The sequence below is a fragment of the Neofelis nebulosa genome, chromosome 9 (genome assembly GCF_028018385.1).
Source record: "Neofelis nebulosa isolate mNeoNeb1 chromosome 9, mNeoNeb1.pri, whole genome shotgun sequence".
Classification (NCBI taxonomy): domain Eukaryota; kingdom Metazoa; phylum Chordata; class Mammalia; order Carnivora; family Felidae; genus Neofelis; species Neofelis nebulosa.
This window is the reverse complement of record NC_080790.1, coordinates 26911346-26933873: the sequence shown is the minus strand read 5'-3', so window position 1 is coordinate 26933873 and position 22528 is coordinate 26911346. Positions and strand designations below refer to the sequence as shown.

General features: G+C 40.1%; 1 protein-coding gene across 2 annotated transcripts in view; it reads right to left on the bottom strand.

Annotated features, from left to right (window-relative positions):
- Positions 1-22528, bottom strand: part of TTC27 (tetratricopeptide repeat domain 27) — a 190798-nt gene that overhangs the window by 12943 nt on the left and 155327 nt on the right. For both annotated transcript variants that reach the window (XM_058682998.1, XM_058682997.1), the window contains exon 16: positions 17133-17298. In XM_058682998.1, coding sequence (XP_058538981.1) covers positions 17133-17298 — 166 coding nt within the window. The remainder of the gene's footprint in view (positions 1-17132; positions 17299-22528) is intronic.

Below are 22528 nucleotides of genomic sequence, written 5' to 3'. Positions count from 1 at the left end.
CTACAAAAGTTTAGGGCTGGAAGACTCCACTGGGTTCAGCAATAACAAGCGTTGGTGACTGTATCCAGACCAAAAGTCAGAAGAAGAAAGGCAGGAGACATTATGATTTCAGACAAGAGACGTACAAAGAGAGAGAAAAATGTGAAAACCAAGACAATAATTAATAATATCATAAAAAACAAAAAGCAATAAAACAAACCACCAATCATAGTACCTTGTAGTATTTTAAATTTTATATGTAAAGCATAGAATGTTAATAGAGAATATTCATTTAGCCAAAAAATTTAATGTAAATATATTAAGAAGATAAAAGAAGTAGTAGAGATGCTGACATAAGGGAGTTAAGACCTTGCTTTACTATAATAGGAAATCAACAGATAATATCTAAATTTGGTTAATAAAAAGTAGCAGCATATACTTATATTATGAAATCTGGAAATGTGCAAATGGGAAAAGAAATACAGTATATACTAAATGCTATACATTCCTTTAGGGAGTAGGATCTTGAGGACTAGAAAGGGGTAGAGCAGGAAATTGCTACATTTTGTTTTAAGCCTTTTACTACTATTTAACTTGTGTACATGTTTGTGTTATCTTAATAAAATAAAATTTTAATTTAAAAACAGAAAAGGCAAGTATAAACACATTGAAAGATTGGAAAAGATGAAACAAAAAATGACGGCAACATGAATATTCATTTATTAGATGAATAATGAATATTATTCATTGGTTAGTGACTGAAAGGGGGCTGGGACAGCTTTGGGAGAGCTGGCAATGATCTGACTCATGCTCCAGGGGCTGGGGACACAAGTGTATTCCCTTCATGAAAATTCCTATGTTTACTTATGATCTATATAGTTTTCTATATGTACACTCTACTTTAATAAAACATTAAATAAGAAGTTATTTCCGGTAATTAAGAAAGTCCCATGCACTAAAGGGAAAAAAGAGTTATTAAACTCCATTAACAAATGGAGTTAATTTATAATCTTAAAAAGTAGTCTCAGAGTGATAACAGAATTATTTTTTAAAAAACATTAATTTTATAATTTACTGTCTAATAGCACCATTTTCCTCAAACTAATTAGTGAGAAAAACTGCATTCTAGTTATACAGACTGACTACAAAAACAGTAACTTTTAACACATATTTAAATTCTTCTTTAGAAAGTAAATATGTGTAAAAAAGAAGAAAGGAAAGGAAAGAAGTAAATATTTGTAACTTAAAAGAAGCAAAGGAGGAGGGGGCGCCTGGGTGGCTCAGTTGGTTAAGTGTCTGACTCTTGATTTCAGCTCAGGTTATGATCTCACAGTTCATGGGTTTGAGTCCCACATGAGGCTCTGTGCTGACAGCATGGAGCCTGCTTGGGATTCTCTCTCCCTCTCTCTCTGCCCCTCTCCTGCTCACACACACATGCTCGCTCTCTCTTCTGTCTCATTCTCTCTCAAATAAATAAGCTTAAAAAAGAAAAAAAAGCAGCAAAGGTTACTACAATAGAACTTCTCTGACTAAATGAATCACCAAACAATACAGTTTCCTCTTGGGTAGTCTATGATGTTTACCAGCATTACAATCCTTTGCATAATCAAAAATGAAAAAAAAAAAAAGTTAAACAAGTAAATGTAACCTAAATAAAAATGTAACTATTAGGAATAAATTAGTAGTAACTGGTTAAAACAATGAATTACTAAGTATGTAATAAGCGGCTGAAGAATAGAATATTGAAGTTGAAGAATTTAGAGATGGAACAACTCTTGGGGAAACAGAATCTAAGATACAGCCACTTGAATGGGGTGCTCATATGGAGAAAACAAAAGGACAAAAAACTTTATGTCCAAAGTACTACAAGTACCATCTACCTAAAACACTAAGTACTCAAGACCGGCTAGATCTAGAGTAAAGAGGAAGCATACAGAATCAGTTGCTAAAGTCCACCGAAAGTAAGGGGGTACGACTACAACACTGGTGAACAGTGGTAATGAGGTCGGGCCTTCTACCTACTACATCACAGAATCGTTGTATCAAGGAGTCAACACACACGTAAACAGTTTCGAAACCATAAAGCAATATAAGCCTATAAACGATCAGGATTATCAATGATCCCCAACTTCCTTACTACATCAGAAGTGGACAGCAAAACCCTCACAGTTAACTCACTCACCATGTGCCCCTGACTTTCCTTATGCTTCAAAACAGACCTAAAGAAAAACGGAATCTATGACGTGGCATCGGCTCTCAGTACCTCCCTAGTGCCTCCGCTATGAGCATCACTACGTGGTAAGCATGTGACCAACCTGATCTCACTGGGGTCTCACAGCAATCCTAGGACACAGGCACTTTACTAGCCCTACTTTACAAATACACTTAGGCAAGAGAGGCAAAATGTACTTTCTCTGCCTCCCCTAGCAAGTGAGGTGCAGAGAGGGGTCCTGAACACCAGTGACAGTTGACTCCTGAGCTTTGATGGAGAAGACTATGACAATGGTAGATAACAGTTACATATATAGATGTGAGAGGGACAGAGAAAGAATATGAGCATGTGTCAGAACCAGAGCCTCTACAAAGGTCCTCTTGTTATTTGCACTCTGCAGATGAAGAAACTGGAGCACAGAGAAGTCAAGTAACTTGTCCAAGGTCACACAGCTGGGGAAGGCGGTGTTGGATGTGAACCCGTAGTCCAAGTCCTGGATCCTGTTGTCAAGTATTCGCTGTGTTAATTTACAAAGCACAGCTCCTTACTCCTCTGTTATTTCCTCCTTTCTAATAAGAAATAGTTTTACACCAGAAAAATTTATTTTTCATGAAATATGTATACTAGTAACTTTGATCATTTCATTATCATTTCTTCCCCAAATCTATTTATTTATTTATTTGTTTGTTTGTTTGTTTGTTTGATAGAGAGAGAGAGAAACAGAGAGAGAGCATGAGTGAGGGAGGAGCAGAGAGAGGGAGACACAGAACTCGAAGCAGGCTCCAGGCTCTGAGCTGTCAGCACAGAGCCCAATGTGGGGCTTGAACCCACGAACCATGAGATCGTGACCTGAGCCGAAGTTGGACACTTAACTGACTGAGTCACCTAGGCACCCCTTCTTTGCCAAATCTTGAATCAACCAAAACCAAACAGGTTTTTGTAATTTTATTTTTTATTGTTTTTTTCCCTCAAGACATCAGAGCCAATAAAAAATAAAAAGGGAAAATAAAATTCCCAAATACAAGTATTACTAACATTGCAGTGAGTTTCTTCTAATTTTTTTGCTATGTGTAAATTTTTTAATACTATGTAAACTGTCTTCTCTTACCTGTTTCGCTTAACATTATGTCATAGTATTTTTTTCTTTTCATATAATCTTTAAAATAGATTATTTTAACAGATTCAAAATATTCCATTGGGTTGACAGACTATAGTCTATTTAACAATTTCCCTGTAGTCAGATAAATACACTGCTTCCATGGCTGCCAGTGTTGTTTTTATTACTATAAGTAACGCTTCAATGCCTATCTTCCTATCTTTTGTGCCCAAAGTTTTTTTCCACACTGAAACTTTCCTTAGGTTAGAATTCCAGGAACAGGGGTGCCTGGCTGGCTCAGTCAGTGGAACCTGTGATTCTGGATCTTGGTGTTGGGAGTTTGAGCCCAACATTGGGGGTAGAGATTACTGAAAAAAATTTAAAAAATCTTTAAAAAAAGAAAAAAAAAAAAAAAGAATTCCAGGAACAGAATTATGGAATCAAGGGAATAAACATTTTAAGAATCTGGAGGTAAGTGTGATACTTTCTAAAAGGGCTAAATCAAATTAGATGCCTATCAGTAGTACATGAAAATGCATCATTTCACTGGGCATTACCAGCACTGGCTGTATTAATTACTTTTTAAATCTCTGATATTTTGTTCTGCTAAAGGTATATGCAGCTATTACAATGAATGCTATTTCTTTTATTATTAGTGAACTTAAATCTCTTTCCAAATGTTTGCTACGTAAACATGGTTCCTTTTTTTTTTTTAATTTACATCCAAATTAGTTAGCATAGAGTGCAACAATGATTTCAGGAGTAGATTCCTTAGTGCCCCTTACCCATTTAGCCCATCCCACCTCCCACAACCCCTCCAGTAACCCTCCATCTGTTCTCCATAATTATGAGTCTCTTCTGTTTTGTCCCCCTCCCTGTTTTTATATTATTTTTGTTTCCCTTCCCTTATGTTCATCTGTTTTGTGTCTTAAAGTCCTCCCATGAGTGAAGTCATAGGATTTTTGTCTTTCTCTGACTAATTTCACTTAGCATAATACCCTCCAGTTCCATCCACGTAGTTGCAAATGGCAAGATTTCCTTCTTTTTGATTGCTGAGTAATACTCCATTGTGTGTGTGTGTGTGTGTGTGTGTGTGTGTGTGTGTGTGTATACACACACACACACCACATCTTCTGTATCCATTCATCCATCAATGGACATTTGGGCTTTTTCCATACTTTGGCTATTGTTGATAGTGCTGTTATAAACATGGGGGTGCATGTGTCCCTTCGAAACAGCACACTTGTATCCTGTGGATAAATGCCTAGTAGTGCAATTGCTGGGTCGTAGGATAGTTCTATTTTTAGTTTTTTGAGGAACCTCCATACTGTTTTCCAGAGCAGCTGCACCAGCTTGCATTCCCAAAACATAGTTCCTTTTAAAGATATTTAAACATTTTCTTAATTTGTGCTGAACTCATTTTTTTCCAATATGAAAACAGCTTTACTGTTGATCATTTTGGAAATTATATAGCTCACAAGCTAACCCATGGCTAGCTCCTCTTTCTGAACCCCAAGTCCATACATCGCTTGAGAAAGGAGAAAGCTGATGAATCTGAGGTGGAAACAGCAAATACCTGAGAAACCATGGGAGACAGCAACTGGCTGGTCCCGGTATGGGGGACAAGGGCAGCGAAGGGCGGAAGAGTGCCAGGCACCAACGTTCACAGGTGAGTGCTCTCCAAGCCAGCCCAGGGTAAGCCAGCGACCTGTGGGTACAGCAGGGCAGAGGGCCCGGCCAGTGGGAAGTGGAAAGCAACAGGCCCCAGCGGCCTGGCTGGCCCCACACTTTCTGAAGTTACAGGGCTACTCAGGAACACGGGCACGAGGAGAAAGCAGCACCTGGCAGAGAAAAAGGAGGTTTCCCGAGGAGCCAGGCTACCTGGTGGTGGTGGGAGGGGGCGGTGGTGAGGTGTACCCAAGGGGTGAGACTCCCCCTAGGACCCAGACTCACAAGAAAGGGCACCTCTTAGGTCCTGGGCTTGCGTGAACCCCTCCCGCCAGCACACATTACCCGTGCAAAGCCGGCATCACCAGGGGAGTATGAGCCAACAGGAAAAAAACGAAGACATCTGAAAAGTGCAACCATAACGAAATAAAACGAAGAGCTTCCATGAGAAAGAATTAAAGGGTCATGTGGGAGAAAACTTTTTACCTTGTTTTCATTATATATATCGCCTTAGAAAGGGAAGAAGGAAAACCAAGGTGATGGTGAGACGCCAGGGGTAGTAGCATAAGTGGGGAAGAGAAGAGTGTGAGGAATGAGCCTGGAGCGGCTGTCACAGAGAAGGGAAGTGTGGAGATGAGATGGAGAAGCCACAGCTGGTAAGGCAAGAACTGTAAAATTCTGGAAGCCAAGCGAAGGACGCGTTTCGAGGAGGGAGTGAGATCTGTGGCAGTAAACACTGCTGACAGGCTGAAGAACCTGAGGCCTGACAAGTGTCCCCAGGAAGTGTTAGGACACACGGACCTGACAACAGCAGGGCTCAGTAGCCTGGAGGAGATAAAGCCTAACCTGCATGGGCTCCAAAGAGGCTGGCAGTGGGGAAGTGGAGGCCATGTGGGAAGATGCTTCTCCCTAGCTAAGGAGCCAAAGAGAAACGGTGTGGGGAGTGGGGAGAAAGTGAGTGTGCTTGGAATGTGAATGTGTTGGACAACATTGTGAACGTGCAAAAATTAGAGCAACAGATACATGCATTCAGTAGTATTTTCCCATTTGTAATGTAACACAACTTCCAGAGGTGAGGAGAAGACAGGGCCAACAAGACTTTTTATCTGAAAACGAATCCTAACAGTCTACCTCTTCACTAGATACGTTTAGTCTGTGTTTACTTTCTTGGGATTCTGGATACCCATGTGGATCTAATGAGACTTTGGAAGCCTCTTTCCAACGTATGCGCATACCCACACACGTTTTTTTCCACAGTGCTGCAGGTCATATCACGATCTCCTGAAGCTTAACAAAGGATCCTTCTTAGAAATCCTAGTTTGTGAGAGAGAGAGAGAGAGAGAGAGAGAGAGAGAGAGAGAGAAACCAAGACTCTTAACTAGAGAGAACAAACTGGCAGTTACCACAGGGGACATGGGTGGGGGGATGCATGAAATAGGCAATGGGGTTCAAGGAGGGCACTTGGTATGATGAGCACTGGGTGATGTATGGAAGTGCTGAGTCACTATATTGTACGCCTGAAACTAACATAACACTGTGTAGTAACTATACTAGACTTGGACAACTTAAAAATAAGAGAAATCCTATTTTTGCCCACCATGGCATGGGATTCCAGTCTTTTCTGTCAATATTGCATATGACTAAGAGCTATTTGAAAAGCTTTATTAGTTTCCTATAGGGAGTTCCCTCCCTATCCTTACTATCTCTTTTGCCACTTCCAGATGTTCAGGCAGCTGGCATTGTTTGCTAAAGGCAAGGCCTTCATATGATCAGTGTGGGCTCTCTGGCCTTCCCTTGCTGTGTGTCTGTGCACGGCACTTCTGCTATCACTACGGCTAATCAACGAGGTGTGTGTTGGGTGCACCCCCCTATCTTTCCCAAACTCAAAGGCACTGCTTTCTCTCTGAAAAGGAATGTTAACAGTCGGGGCAGGTCAGCTGTGGTAAATTTGCGTCCTCCCTGAATTCATGTCTAAACAGAACTTCACAATGGGACCTGATTTGGAAACAGGGTCTTTGCAGACATAATCAGTTATGATGAGGTTTTATCAGGGTTCGGGTTTAAAAAAAAAAAAAGAAGAGGTTATACCAGAGTAGGTGTGCCCTAAATCCAATGACCAGACTTCTTTTAAGAAGAGGAGAGGACACACAGAAAAGGTGGTGCAGAGGTAAGTGAAGACGGAGAGACGGGAGCGATGCCACCACAATCCCAGGAGGCGCCAGGAGCCCCCAGCAGCCAGAGGAAGCACAGAAGGACTGTCCCCCACGGCCTCACGTGGAGCACGGCCTCGCCAACATCCTGATTTCACACTTCTAGCCTCCAGAACTGAATGGCGAGGATACATTTCTCTTGTTTGAAGACGCCAAGTTTGAGGTGATTTGTTACAGTGGCCGCAGGCTACAAATCCAGCAGTCTTAAGTAGAAAGACCCAGATGACTCTGAGATCATTGAGACAGTGTCTCCCCAGCACACCCACCCAGTTTCTACTAGTCATCTTCCAGTTTCAGTTCAGGAGGCACTACACGAATGGCCGCCCCTTCTAGGGACAGTGACCTCTAGCACCTCACTCAGATGGCGTTCTTTCCCCAGGTGTAGAAGCTTCAAGTACCAAATCTCTCGAACTTTTCCTTACTGGAGAATGGTGTTTGTGTCATGATCAAAAATAGTGTCTCCAACCCTATGCCTATAAAATATTTACCATACCTTCTTTTAGTGCCTTTATGGTTTTGACTTCTTTGATGATGATGCTGATGATGACGGCAGCTACACTTAATAACACCTGCGTGCGCCAAGCACCGTCTCAAACCCTTTACGTATATTAACTTACTTAATCCTCACAACAATCCCCCTCTCATGACAGTGGAACAGAAAGTGATTAACTCCCCCAAGGTCACACGGCCAGTGATTGGCGGAGGCAGGTTGCAGGCCCAGATGGTCTAACGCCAGAATCTATGCTCTCATCTACAACGTAATCCTGTTTCTCCAGGCATTTCAATCTAAATATTTTATCCATTTGAATTTATTTTGGTTTAAGCAGTGAAGCAGAGCTTTGGTTTGGGTCCCAAACGCTTGGCCAACCGTTCCAATACATATTGAAAATTCTATTTTTATCCCACAGATTTTAAAAATGTCATCTTTATCATGGACTAAATTCTCATACTTACTTGAGTCTGTTTCTGAATTCTCTGTTCTGTCACATTTCATTCCTGTGGCAGATGTTAACTCTTCATATAATAAGGGTATTATTAGCTTTTTATCTTTCCTATTTGTTACAAATATTCTGTCACATACTTTTAAAATGTAGTCATAAAAATTCAAGTTTTCTTTCATTGCTTTAAAGTTCAGAAAATTTGGGAAGTATCCACTTCTATTCCTGATTTTCTTATGAGATGAAAAAATACTGTGCATACAGTTAGTCCATTTGGAATTCATTTGGTGTATCATAAAATAATCTATGTATATTGTTTAAGCCTGCATGCTTAGAGGGATTTCATTTTCATCAATATAAACAGCCCTGTAGCTCCTCACATCCTACCCAAACCAATGCCACACCACAGATGCCCCGCAATGACCTCTTAAGCCCTCGCCCACATCTCTCATCCACTTAGGTGATATGGAACCTTCATCTCATTCTCTATCCTAGGCCTCTTTCTCACCTCCATCCCGGAACATGCCTAGGGGATGCAGCAAGCAGAGAATGAATTGGGGAGCCATCTCCAGTCCCTGAAGAAAGTTCCCGCTTCCTCACATGGAAGAACAGCGATTCCAATGTACATGCTGAAGAATCCCCACAAAGAGAAAAGCCTAACTATCCCTTTCTCCAACACTAGCCTTGGAGTCCTCGGCCAGGTCTCACCAAAACCTTGGCTGAGAGTACAAGGTGTTGGGCTTTTGAGTGCTGGAGGTCTTCAAAGCAGGAAGGAATGGGATTGCCTTCAGTCCAGGAGGGCTCCAGGCCAGGAATGAAGCCATTTTCCACCTCCCAGCTTGGCTACCTCCCTGCTCCACTTGGGAGCTCTTTAAGAACTTGCTCTGTTTCCTGGCCTGATAACCCTGACCCTTGGCTTCCCCAAGCCTCAGTTATCACAGTGAGGTAGGCAGTTTAATATTTGGTGATTTTTTTTTCCCCCTTCTTCAGGAAAAAAAAAAAAAAAAAAAAAAAAAGTCTTAAGAGTGTGGAAAAGCCATGCACAGGCTTGAGGTTAAATAGGCCAGACTTTAAGCTTCAAGTCTTGGCTTTCCTACCACTTGCTAGTTATGAAACACCAGCCTTATTAGTTTACCTTACAGAGCCTCAGATACCTCAGCAAGCAAGGGGAGATAAAACCTACTTTACAGATATAATTTGTACAAAATATATCCATTCCCTCCCCTCTTTTCTCTCAGGTAATACCTAGCCACCACTCGCTGCAGGATTTGTTTGGCTGGCCAGCTGTCCCACTGCACATCAACATCACCTCCCCCCTTCCCAAAGAAAACACCACACGGAAATCCACACAAAGAACATCAGTATACAAGAACACACAGTACATGATTCTCTGTATCTGACATTTAAGAAAAAGCAAAATTGAACCATGCTGCAGAAATCAGAAAGCAGTTGCCTGGCTTGGGGAGAAAGGGTGGTGGTACAATTGACTAGAAAGGGACATAAAAGGACATCTGTGGTGACGAAAATGTTCCACACCTGTTTTGGGTGGTGGTTATGTAAGAACATATAAACGATCCAAATACATCAACTAACACCCAAGATCTGTAATTTTAATATATGTAAATTATACCCCAATTTAAAAAAACTTTGTTCTGTACAGTTCACATACTCACTAATATAATGTGGAAATGTGTTTTTAACATAAGACATCCCATAGACTTCAAGATATGACACAAAGGAGAAAAACAGGCATACCTAAATGTGATTCCTGTCTTTGGATCCTACTAGCTACATGACTGGTCAAGTTATGTAACTTCCCTGTGTTTCATATTCATCCACTGTAAAATGGGAAATATTTAGTATCCACCTCAAATATTGAGTGCCCTATAACAGATAACCCATGTTAAGTGCCAGAAACATAGCAAGCACTTAATATATGTTAATCCCTTCCTCTTCCATTTACAAATAGCAAGTGGGGAGTAATACTGCAATACTTAAATTCTTTCCCCAAAATGATTGGCCCAGTCATCAAAAAAGGAGGAGGAGGAAGAGAAGGAGAAAGAGGAGGAGAAAAAAGAAAAAAGAAAAAACTAATAAATCAACATTAGAATTTACCCTGAGGAAAGAAGTACGGCTATACACAAGGCTTTATCTACAAGGGTACTGATGGCATTATTTACAATAATAAATACCTGGAAAACTGAACAGAGACTAATTATGCAGGAATATGAAATTTTGCTTTATGGTAACTAAAAATATATATTCAAAATACATGAATATAAATATGTACTCCGATAGAAACGCATTCCTAAGTTTTACTAGTTTATGCACTAGTCAAAATTAGGGCACAGAGAGAAAAAGGAGAAAAGATACAGATACAACTCCTTCATTTATTACAACAGTGAAAAATGCAGAATAATTTGCAGCTAACTTACCCTGTGTCTGTATTAAAAGGAGTATACATTTACACATGAACACACATATGCAACAGAAACAATTTAAATGACAAGTCACATTTACAAAGAAATAGAAAAAAATAAATTAAAAAAGTTTTAAAGCAAACTAAAATAGAATAAGGTCAAGTAGAGTCAAACATAAGAATATCAGAGTTTTTTTGAAAGACACCTGTTACCAAACTTGCAGAGTCAAAATAAGTAAAATTTTTTTGCCAAGATAAAAATATTCCAGACAATCTATCAATTGTCTTGGTCCACGCTGACTGGTTGTAATAAAGCATGATGACAGTCAGAAATATTCTATGAAGCTAAATATGACTGAGCCCATCACTAGCCAGCAAAACTTTCCTTCCATGATGATTACATCACTAAAGAGTGATTCTACCCACACCTGCCAGACAATGAACACTGCCAGCAGCACTCCAAGGCACTTCTAAGGAAAGCTATTAACAGGTCCTGACACATTATCTCATTGTGGCTATTTCTCCATTATAAAGTGCTACAGATGATAATCTGACCTGAGCAAGGTGCTCCTTATATCTAGATGTTATGTTCTCAAGAATATGTCTCCAAATCCAAATGTAAAAATTAAGCTAACAGCCTTAAGATCTGACATCTTCAAAAATGTTATTCAAAGTGCTTTCTTTAGGGGTGGCTAGGTGGCTCAGTTTGTTAAGCGTCTGACTCTTGATTTCGGCTCATGTCATGATCTCATGGTCACGGGAATCGAACCCTGCATCAGACTTTGCGCTGAGAGAGTAGAGCCTGCTTGGGAGTCTCTCTCTCCCTCAATCTCTCTGCCCCTCCCCCACCCAAGTGTGCACAAGCACATGCTCTCTCTCTCTAAATTAAATAAACATTAAAAAAAAATAAGAATAAAAACTCAAAGCGCTTTGTTTACGAGCAATATTTCTCACAATATGCACGGTTCTTGGTGCTCCTGTGTGTGGCAGTGGGGCTACAGGAGGGAAGTCTCAGGAAGCCCAAAGCTGCCATTAATTGTTTCTAAAAACACTGAACTTTTATAGAAACTAATTTCAAACTCATTGAAATATTCATATACAGATGAAATACTACTGTACAATAGGAGTTGTGTTTCATATTCTGAATTTGAGGAACAAAGGAAGAATTAGAGGAAAAGAGATAAAATATCAGCTGGCCTCAAATTATTTAAAACTTACTTTAATTCCAGTGTGATTAACATACAGTGTTACACAGTTTCAGGTGTACAATACAATGATTCAAAAGCCTCATATGTTACAGTGCTCATCACGGATAAGTGTGCTCTTAATCCCCTTCCTCTATTTCACCCATCCTCCCACCCACCTCACCTCTCCTAACCATTGGTTTGTTCTCTATAGGTAAGAGTGTTTTTTTATTTGTCTCTCTTTTTTCCCTTTGTTCAGTTGTTTTGTGAACAATGAGTGAAATCATATGGTATTTGTCTTTCTGTGACTGGCTTGTTTCACTTAGCATAATGCATTCTAGCTCCATCCATGTTGCTGCAAATGGCAAGATTTCATTCTTTTTATGGCTGAGTAGTATTCCATTCTATATATATACACCACATCTTCTTTACCCATTCATCTATTGATGGGCACTTGGGTTGCTTCCATAATTTAGCTGTTGTAAATAACGTTGCAATAAACATTGCTGCATGTATCCATTCAAATCAGCATTTTTGTATTCCTAGGGTAAATACCTGGTAGTGTGATAACTGGATCGTAGGCTAGTTCTTTTTTAAACTTTTTTTTAATGTTTATTTATTTTTGAGAGAGAGACAGAGTGCGAGCAGGGGAGGGTCAAAGAAAGGGGGAGACACAGAATCTGACACAGGCTCCAAGCTCTGAGCTGTCAGCACACAGCCCAGCGCGGGGCTCAAACCCACGAACCACGAGATCGTGCCCTGAGCTGAAGTCAGATGCTTAACCGACTGAGCCACCCAGGCGCCCCTCTTTTTTTAAACTTTTTTGAAGAACCTCCATACTGTTTTCCACAGTGGCTGCACCAGTTTGCATTCCCACCAACAGTGCACGAGGGGTCCTTTTTCTCCATATCCTTGCCTTGTTGTTTAGCTGGCCATAAATTTAAACTAAATGCTAATAATTTTCTCCAGAAAGCCAAAAGATTTTCACTTAAATTCAGGATTAGAATATTTTAAATGAAAATCAGAAAATGATTTTTCCATGGGTACAAATTCCTAATAATTAGATTTGCTGGAAGGAGTGAAAAGCTGCACGATCACCAAAATATGTTTGAAAAATCTAAGATAAAAGTTCAATCAAAGCATCTCACGGGTGCCCGGGTGGCTCCATCAGTTAAGTGGCTGACTTTGGCTCAGGTCATGATCTCATGGTTCGTGAGTTCGAGCCCTGCGTCAGGCTCTGTGCTGACAGCTCAGAGCCTGGAACCTGCTGCAGATTCTGTGTTTCCCTCTCTCTCTGCCCCTCCCCTGCTCACACTCTGTCTTGATCTGTGTCTCCAAAATAAATAAAAATTAAAAAAAAAATTTTTTTTTAAAGCATCTCAATTTGTGTCAGGAAAAGTTTCAGGTTTTTTTTTTTTTTTTTAAGACTTTATTTCCTTTTCTGAAAAATGCTCAAAATGTATCTCTACGCATTCAGAATTGAGGCTAGTTAAATCGAAGGGCGAAAAAAGTAATCCTTTGTTATACATTAAGCTTTGTTTCTTCTTTAATTCTTCAGTAAAAACTTAAGAATACATTTTTACTTCAAAATGAATGGTATTGACTGAGAATTGCCCAGAATTCCCCAGAATAAAAAACTATTATGTGAGTCTCTTTATTCTTTCTTACAGGGGGTTCCCGAAAGATTTATGAGCGTGTGTTCTTACAATTCCAATGAACTGGATTCAGTATACAACAAGCCAAATCAACAACTGAAAGTTTTATCTTCAAAATCAACTAACTAAACTCAGATTATTTTTGCCAGTTTTCTCCTTGGTATTTGCTACTGTGACTACCAGTATATTATTCTAAGTGTCACCTCTCTCCCCACACTGTTACCCATACTCAAATACAGCAGTATTACTCTAGACATGTGCAAGAATTTTTTCCCTCCCAAGAGAGAAGAGAGAAGGACACTCCTAGGCTAGGAGTCGTAGAAGAACCGTAGGGACAGAAGAAAAACGTAAGATTCTCCAGCACGTTTCCGGCTAATTTAATTGCAGGAGACTGGAATGATCAAGGCTGAACCTACTTTACATCATCATCTTCAGTAAAGCAACTGTTTCATTTTTGTCTTGCCTTTCTTTCGGAATACAGGCCTGCCAGAGACGGGAGAGCTAGACAATCTGGCATACTGATACACCTAAGTCAACGAAAATCAGCAATATCCTGATGACTCGATAACTCTTTATGAGGTGGAAGTAACAGCTTTTGAGAACAATTTTTGAACAGTTATTTTGATTATCATTAGTTCCCTTAAAACAAGGGGGAAGACACATACGTATGTTGCAGAGTCCAACACACAAAACTACCCCATAAAGCTGTGCTGAGAACTGAGCTAATCCATGTCAAGTGCTTCGAAGGGTGTCTGACAATAAGCCCCCAATAAAGGTTATTATTCCTCTACCATGTCCCACTTTGACCTGTTTTATGTGCCTTGGGAAGCACAGGAAAATAAGTGAGAGATAAAAGAGAAAAGTACCCCTCACTTCGATGCTCACGTACCATAACCCACCCAAGTCCATCTCTCACAGAAGGAGACAGGCCTAGACCTAGCCAGTTGGGCTCCTTACATAAAACCAACTCCAAGGGTGCCGAGCATAGAAGAGTGATCAGGATTTTCTCGGGAAAATCCAAAAAGCCAGTCTGGTAAGTCAATTACCACAATCCTTAGCAGATATGAAGGATTGCCATGAGTTAAAATATGGATTTGGAAGGGAAATCCCACTTGCATCCAAAAGAAAAGCAGATCAGTTAGAAGTTGGAGGCACATGATGGAAGATTAATGGCATCGGACTGGCCAAGGAGCCAATTCTAAGACAATTCAGGGAGACGTGACATCTCCAGCAGCAACAGCAGCAGGACAGGAGAGCAGGTTGACAACCGGAGAAGCAACCCTTCTAGTCCAGGCAGGAGCGGGGCTTCATGCTCCTTTCCAACCCATGGTGGTTTATCCCGCCGAGCCCACGGGACTGCTCTACAGGCCCTTCCTGCTCTGACAGTTTGTAATTCTAAAGAATGCTGGAATTGAGCCAGCGGTGGTGTCTAAATGAGGAGTGTTGGATTTGAATGTTTGATGCACATTTTTTTAATGTGAAAGAAAAAACACACAGAATTTATTTCAAGTATAAATTGGAATGAAATACCAATGTAAATTATTTACCTTCTCCCTGAGATTTTAGGAACAGCTTACACAATGCTTTCTAGTGAAGAAAGATCTTTGAAAAAATTACAGTTGAAGTAAACCAGAGATAAGTACTTTGGAATCTCTGCCCCATCCCAGTGGTTTGGTGACATATCAAGATCTGTTCACAGCCTCATCGGTGCCCTTTATCAACAGGCTAAGTGTAGAAGAAAAAGAGCTGCCTCAACAGAGGATGTCAGCTCTGTCAACAGGACACATATTAGGCTGCCAGGAAACCATGCAAACAGATTTGCTAGGGCTCCATTCCTCTCCAGGATGGAACATTCTGCCATGCCTCCATTCACATTTCAGTTGATCCATAAAATTCAAGTCCCTTCTTTCTATAATGGAAGGTCAGTGTACAATATTTAGCAAGGACAAAAAAAAGTGTAAGAAGAAGAAAACTAATTCAAAGGGGTTGACATACATCCTGGAAGTAGGTATGCTTCTACTCAAAGCCAAAAGACCTTTCAAGTGAACGGCCTAAAACCTGAGCCTTAAAGGAACTTGGCTGAGCTTGCGAGACCATGCATACATCAAGGGCTGGGGCTATAAGACAGGGCCCATATAAGGTAAATTTCAGAACAGCTGGAGTACAGACAATAGGTCATAAAAATAGAGAGGTATTATCACACATTAGAAGTTACTTCTGGTTTTTTCATAATTCCAGCTTCAACATTTTAAATAGCATGTACCGATTCATGCAAAGTGTTGTATTTTCAAGCCCCCTGACTTTGTAACCCACAGGCTCCTGCACAGCCCTGTCTTTATACAGTCTTGACCTATAATTAAACCACAGATCTTGTATATGTCATCCTGCTGGGTGACAAACTCAGTGGCTTCAAGTTTCCCATATTTTCTGAAAGGATCTAGTGTTTTTTGTACAGTGTTAGAGTCAACCATTCTGACTGCATCTCACCAAGAGGACAATTTCACTAAACACTGCAAAGAAAATGTTAGGCTTCACTTCTATATTGTTCAAAACATCTGAAAGTGGGCAGTAAATGCTTGTCCAATGAGGGAACAAATGAGAATGGGACTTGCTCCAGCTATTACACTGAGATAACCAAAGCAGTAAATCACACAAACATCATTCTATTTCATTTCTGCAAGCCCACTGTATATACATAAACCACATAACAGATTTCCTTAACTGAGTCACGGTAACATTCAGTCTGTGACTGCACAAACATATTTGACACTGGAATGCCAGAATACGTAATGAAGAATATTCAACTAGAGAAAAAACACTCGTTTTATACATTACATGTGTTCAACACAATTTTCCTGTGTATAGCCAAGGAAACAGTTTATATCATTCAGATGATTCTGGTCACCAATCCTGACGTGTGTGCATACGTGCGCGCATGTACGCACATGTGCACACATGCGTGTAGGCCGGGGAGTTCCCCACACTACAAACTCAATTCTGACACGATCTACCTGGAGAGAACAGCAGATCCCACAGATTGAGGTCTGAGTCCCATACAAGCGCCGACCCCTCCTGCTCCCCACCTCCAATGCCAGTTCCAAGTCTTGGTCATCACCTGTGCTTTGTAAGTGGTTTCAACAACGCCCTCCTTGGGTTGGGCTAGTTTGTTAGAGCAGTTCAAAGAACTCCAAGAAATATTTTACTTACTAGATTACTGGTTTATTTTGAAAAGATGTAACTCAGAAACAGCCAGATGGAAGAGGTGCGTAGGGCAAAATATGTGGGAAAAGGCATGGTACTTCCATGCTCTCTCAGGGTGTACCATTCTCCCTGTACCTCCATGTGTTCACCAAGCCAGAAGCTCTTCAAACCATATACTTCTGGGTTTTTACAGGAACTTAATCACAAAGACAAATTGATTAAATCACTGGCCATTGGTGATTGAGTTCAATCTCCAAACCCTCTCCCCTCCTAGGAGGTCATGGAGAAAGGGGGAATGGAGGTTATGGGACTAAAAGTCCCAACCCTCTAATCACATCACTGACTCCCTGGCAACCAACCCCATCCTTAAGGTGCTTTCCAAAAGTCACCTCATTAACTCAACAAAAGACACCTTTATGGCTGTCATCACTTAGGAAATTCCAAAGGTTTTTGGAGCTCTGTGCCAGAAACCAGAACCAAAACCAAATACATATTTAGTCAACATCACAATCATATAATCAAGCATTAACATCAATCACAAGTTGAAAAGTCAAAATATGAATGTCTTACCTGAACATCTTTGTATTTGTCTCGTAAGTCCAAGAGCCGGTGATAAGCTTTAATGGCTTCTGAAAATTCCCCAACATCAGTGCTAGTGAGAATGTAGTTTTCCCAGATTTGCCAGTGTTCATAGTTGCACTTGAGAGCTTCTTGTAAAGTCCTAAACGCTTTTACTCTATTAAAGACCAGATTTTAAAGAGAATAATAATGAATAATCATACCTAAATAAACTATGTAACTTAATGTATAAAATGTTAATGTGGACTTTGTCAGTCCTTAGTCATTCATGTTAGTAGACAGAATTTGAGACCCAAACAACCTCAAACCACCTCAAATTGGCCTACAAATTTTCTTTAATTTAAAAGGAGCAAGAAATTGCAAAACAAAACAGGTAGAAGCGCAACAAGGAAAGGGAGATGTAAATAAAAAGCAACTGGAAATTTTGGAATTGAAAGAGACATTAAAACAAATTTAAAAAACCCTCAATAGCTGACAAAAAACTAGAATGTACACAAAGAGAGAACTGATGAACTAACTGGAAGACAACAGTGAGAAATCTACATGGAATTCAGATTAAAAAATAAAAGAGTAATAAAGAGAAGAAAGAATGAGATGTAAGGTTCAAATATACATTTGATAGACAGCAGAGTAAACAGATAGATGCAGAAAATGTCAGGACACAATATTCGAAAAGATAAGAGTTGAGAATTTTCCAAAACTGAACAAAGACCTAAATTCTATGATCAAAAGTATACTTTTGTACCGAATATTATAAATAAAGATAAACCAACACCTAGGTATACTGTACAAAATTTCAAAACATAAAGATAACTCCAGGGGCGCCTGGGTGGCTCAGTCAATTGAGCATTGGACTCTTGATTTCAGCTCAGGTCATGATCCCAGGGTCATGAGATGGACCCTCACATCAGGCTCCACACTGAGCGTGGAGCCTGCTTAAGATTCTCTCTCTCTCCCTCTGTCCCTCTCCCCTGCTTGCATGCTCTCTCTCTCTCTCTCTCTCTAAAATAAAAAAATAAATAAAAATAAATAAAAAATTAAGTAAAAATTTAAAAAGATAATCCTAAAACCTAAAAAAGCATGACAATGAGAGAATAGCAGATATTTCATTAGCAACAAAAGATGTAGAAGACAACAGAATAAAGCACTGCATGAAAATAATTGTCATGCCCCAAATTTTACAACCAGCTAAACTTACCACTCAAAAATAAGTGTAAAATCAAACACTTACAGATGTACAAAGACTAAGAAAGTTTACACCTTCTGCCCCTATCTTATAGAACCACTAAAGGACCTTCTCTTACAAAAATAAAAGGGAATTCAGCCAGAAAGAAAGGGATACAATAAATGATCAATGGTGAGAAAAGAAAGTGATGAAATATGTCATTACATTTAACTATTATTGAGAACAAAAATTACTAGTTGTTTGTGTAAAAAAAGTGAAACTGAAAGTATACAGACTATATTTTCTGAAATTAAATAAGAAATCAATACTAAATAGCTTAAAAAATATATGCCTGGAAACTTAACGATGCACGTCTAATAAAAAAGGAAACCACAGCAAGAGGAAAAAGAAACTCGTATCAGAAAGTACAAAATATTTACGGGTGCCTGGATGCCTCAGTCGGTTAAGTGTCTGACTTTGGGTCAGGTCATGATCTCGAGGTTTGTAAGTTCGCCCCACCATTGGGGTCTCTTCTGTCAAAAATAAATCATCAAGGAGCTCCTGGGTGGCTCAGTCAGTTAAGCATCCAACTTTGGCACAGGTCATGATCTCACAGTTTGTGAGTTCAAGCCCCTCATCTGGCTTTGTGCTGACAACTCGGAGCCTGGAGCCTGCTTTGGATTCTAGGTCTCCCTCTCTCTCTCTGCCACTCCCTCACACGTGCTGTCTCTCTCTGCCTCTCTCTCTCTCAAAAATAATTTTTTAAAAATTCATCAAGAAAGTACAAAATACTTTGAACTTAATGAAAATTACTATTTATCACCATCTGCAGGATATAGCTGAAGCAGTATGTAGCAGGAAATTTATGATCTTAAATGCATTTATTACAAAAAATGACATAATTAGTGAAAACATTCAACTTAATATGGTAGAAAATACCAAATAAACTTAAGAAAGAAGAAAATAATAAGAGGGTAAATATAAAGAAAAACTAGGGGGCACCTGGCTGGCTCAGTTGGTGGAGCATGTGAGTCTTGATTTCGATGTTGTGAGTTTGAGCCCCACATTGAGTGTAGAGATTACTTAAAAATAAAATCTTTTAAAAAGACAAAAAACAAAAAACAAAAGTAGAAATGATTAACAAAACCAAAAGCTGGTTCTTTGAAAAAAATAAAATAAAACAGACAAATGTCTAACTAAATTCCATTTAGAATAAAAGAAAATGGCACAAATAAGATTAATAATTTTTTGAAAAAAATCATAAAGAGAACGCTATGAACAAATAAAGATGAGCTAAAGAAAAAGCCAAATAAATCAATTAAAGTTAAAAAAAAAGGCTAGGCAGTTTTACAGAAACGGTATAGCAAACCATAAAGTAATCCTTGTCTTATATAAGCCACTTCAGAAAAGAGAAAAAGACTATTAAAAACTTGATACTGACAAGGAAATCAACAGAACTTCATTTCACCTATTGGAAATGTTAAACATCTCATCCAACAAAAAGATTCTCAGGCTTTACTCTGCTGGCTGGATAAGACTCTGGTTCCTTTATGGATCATAAATGTTTTACTGGACAGTTACAGTAACCTCCTTCAAATGTATGCTACCAATCTCCTTTTCCAAAGCCATTTTGAGTTTGTTCATTTAAGACTACAAGGTCCACCTCCCTTTTCTTGCTGAGCCCCAGTGTTTCAACAAGGCATCTCCTCCCTGATGACTTCAAGGCAAATTCTGGAAGGGATAATGGAGGTTCTTCTGGTCATCCCAGGCCACTGCCCTGAGAATCACTCCCTGAAGCATTTGAAAAGAAGAATGGCCATGTCATAACAATTTACCGAGAGGTGTTATGGAACAGACTGACTGGCTTATCTCTTGGCCCACTAACCTTCATAGTTAAAAATGAAGGTACCCTTGCTGTAACACTTCTTCAAATTCAGCCTTAAACTGTTTGGGGAGGATGTGTGTATGTGTGTATGTGTACATGTGTCTTTTTTCCTTTCTCTGTTGTACTCCCAGAGCCCACCTCCCATGTGGCAGCAACTGCCTTCAACAGTGGCGGACCACGCCTGGGGTTCTCCCATCCGTGTGGGGCTGGGTGAGGTCATCTTGCCGGAAAAGAACTCAACAGGTAGCAACCTAGGCAGGAGGATTATCCCTTCTCCTGCATGTCTTCTGGTCCTCTAACCTCAATTTCCAGGTCTCAACGTTTTTGCTATGAATTCTTTTCTAGTTAAGTATGGCCTCTTCACAAAGATCTTCAGTTCAGGATTCACTTATTAAGCCCAGAGTGGTTGTGACACTGCACTGTAAAAGTTATACAGGGGCGCCTGGGTGGCTCAGTCAGTTAAGCGTCCGACTTCAGCTCAGGTCATGATCTCATGGTCTGTGAGTTCGAGCCCCACGTCGGGCTCTGTGCTGGCAGCTCATAGCCTGGATCCTGCTTTGGATTCTATGTCTTTCTCTCTCCCTCTCTCTCCCTCCCTCCCTCTCCCCCTCCCCCACTCACGCTCTCTCTCAAAGAAAAAAAAATGAATAAACATAAAAAAAATTTTTTTTCAAGTTATACAGAAAGATGGAAGATTTTCCCAAAGGACATGACATCTAGGGAACCAGATGAAACAGCAAAAAGAGCACATTAGTGAAGAACCCCAAGAGAGGAAAGGGGCAGATGACATGGTTTGAAGGGTTCCTTTTAGGCATGGATAGAATTCTTTTGAGAGGAGCGGTCATAATTTACCCCTGAAGTAACAATCTCACGAGTCAAAAATGAGCCACGTCTGGAACAGCAGCAAAGAAAGGAAAGAGCAAAAAGGCAACAATAAAGCAGTGATTCACCTCTGACCTTACAACCCCACTTTTACACAAAAACCTATTTACGGAGCTGCAGGAAGACAAGAAAGTGTCAAAAAGAAGTCAAACGATGTGAGGAACCCCTACGAGAAAAAGAGGAATGCTCAGGGCTAGTGGGCTGAAGAGAAGGTACATACAAGAGCCTCACTACATACAAAATTATCAGGGTTACCAGAAAAAAACACTGAGATCACTCTACAACTATGACAGGGATTTCCCCTGCCCTTGCTTTAAACCAAAAGGGTCCCCAGGGAATTTTAACACAATCAGTTGCAATCAAGAACATAGTATTATTTTCCGAAGACAGCAGTAGAAAAAACAGTACTTTATTTATTTAGTTTGTCATCCAAGGGCAGCAGAAGCATTTCATGATCTCTATGTAATGTGGATTTAATGATATCTTCAGAAGTATCTTGTGAATCCACAAAGAAAAATTAAATTAAGCTTGAAAATAAGGCCAAATGAAAATGGAAATAGATCCATCCTTTCCTTCACTTACTAGTAAACTCTGGCAACAGAAACCCTGTCTCTTCCCTTTCCTTGGCTTTCTGTGGCCAGTCAATAAGGCCATTTGGTTGTCCCCTTTATAAACTGGCATCGGCCCCTTCTTTTTCCAGGCTAGTTATCTCCTGCCTGGACTGTTACAACAGCTGTCTCCTGATTGGGTTCCCAGCCCCCAGTTTCCTCTCTAGTCTGTCTCACACTGCCACCAGATAAATCTTCCCCAAAAGCTTCTTTCTTCATGAACTTCCCTCCCCCCCCACCCCACCCACCCCCGAAATCCTGGCTTCCTACTGCCAACAGGATAGTCTCAACTTGTTAGTCAAATCATCAGAACACACTGCCATTTGACTCCAACCTTCCCTCTCCCTAGAGACCTCACTATAATCTACAGTTGGTATAGTTTACTTGTTCTGCATATGATCACATTTCTCTTGCCTGAGAGGCTTTCCTCTGTCCATCTACCCATTCTTCACATTTTAGCTTGAGTCCAACATTCTCTCAGAAGTGTTCCTGAACCAGGACCATAATCCTTTTCTCTTCTGAGACCTACAGAGAGTGCCTGGCATAGAATGAGTGTTCTAGGGGCGACTGGGGGGCTGTCAGCTAAGAGATGGATTCTAGACTTCAGCTCGGATCAGGATCTCACAGTTCATGAGTTCGAGCCCCACATCGGTGCAGCCTGCTTAGTATTCTGTCTCCCTCTCTCTCTGCCACTCCCCCACTTTCTCTCTATATCTCTACCAAAATAAATAAAAATAAACTTAAAAAAGAATGAGTGTTCCACAAATGTCACTATTATTAGAGCTCTTTGGGTTTTTTTTTAATTTTTTTAATGTTTATTTATTACTGAGAGAGAGAGAGAGAGAGA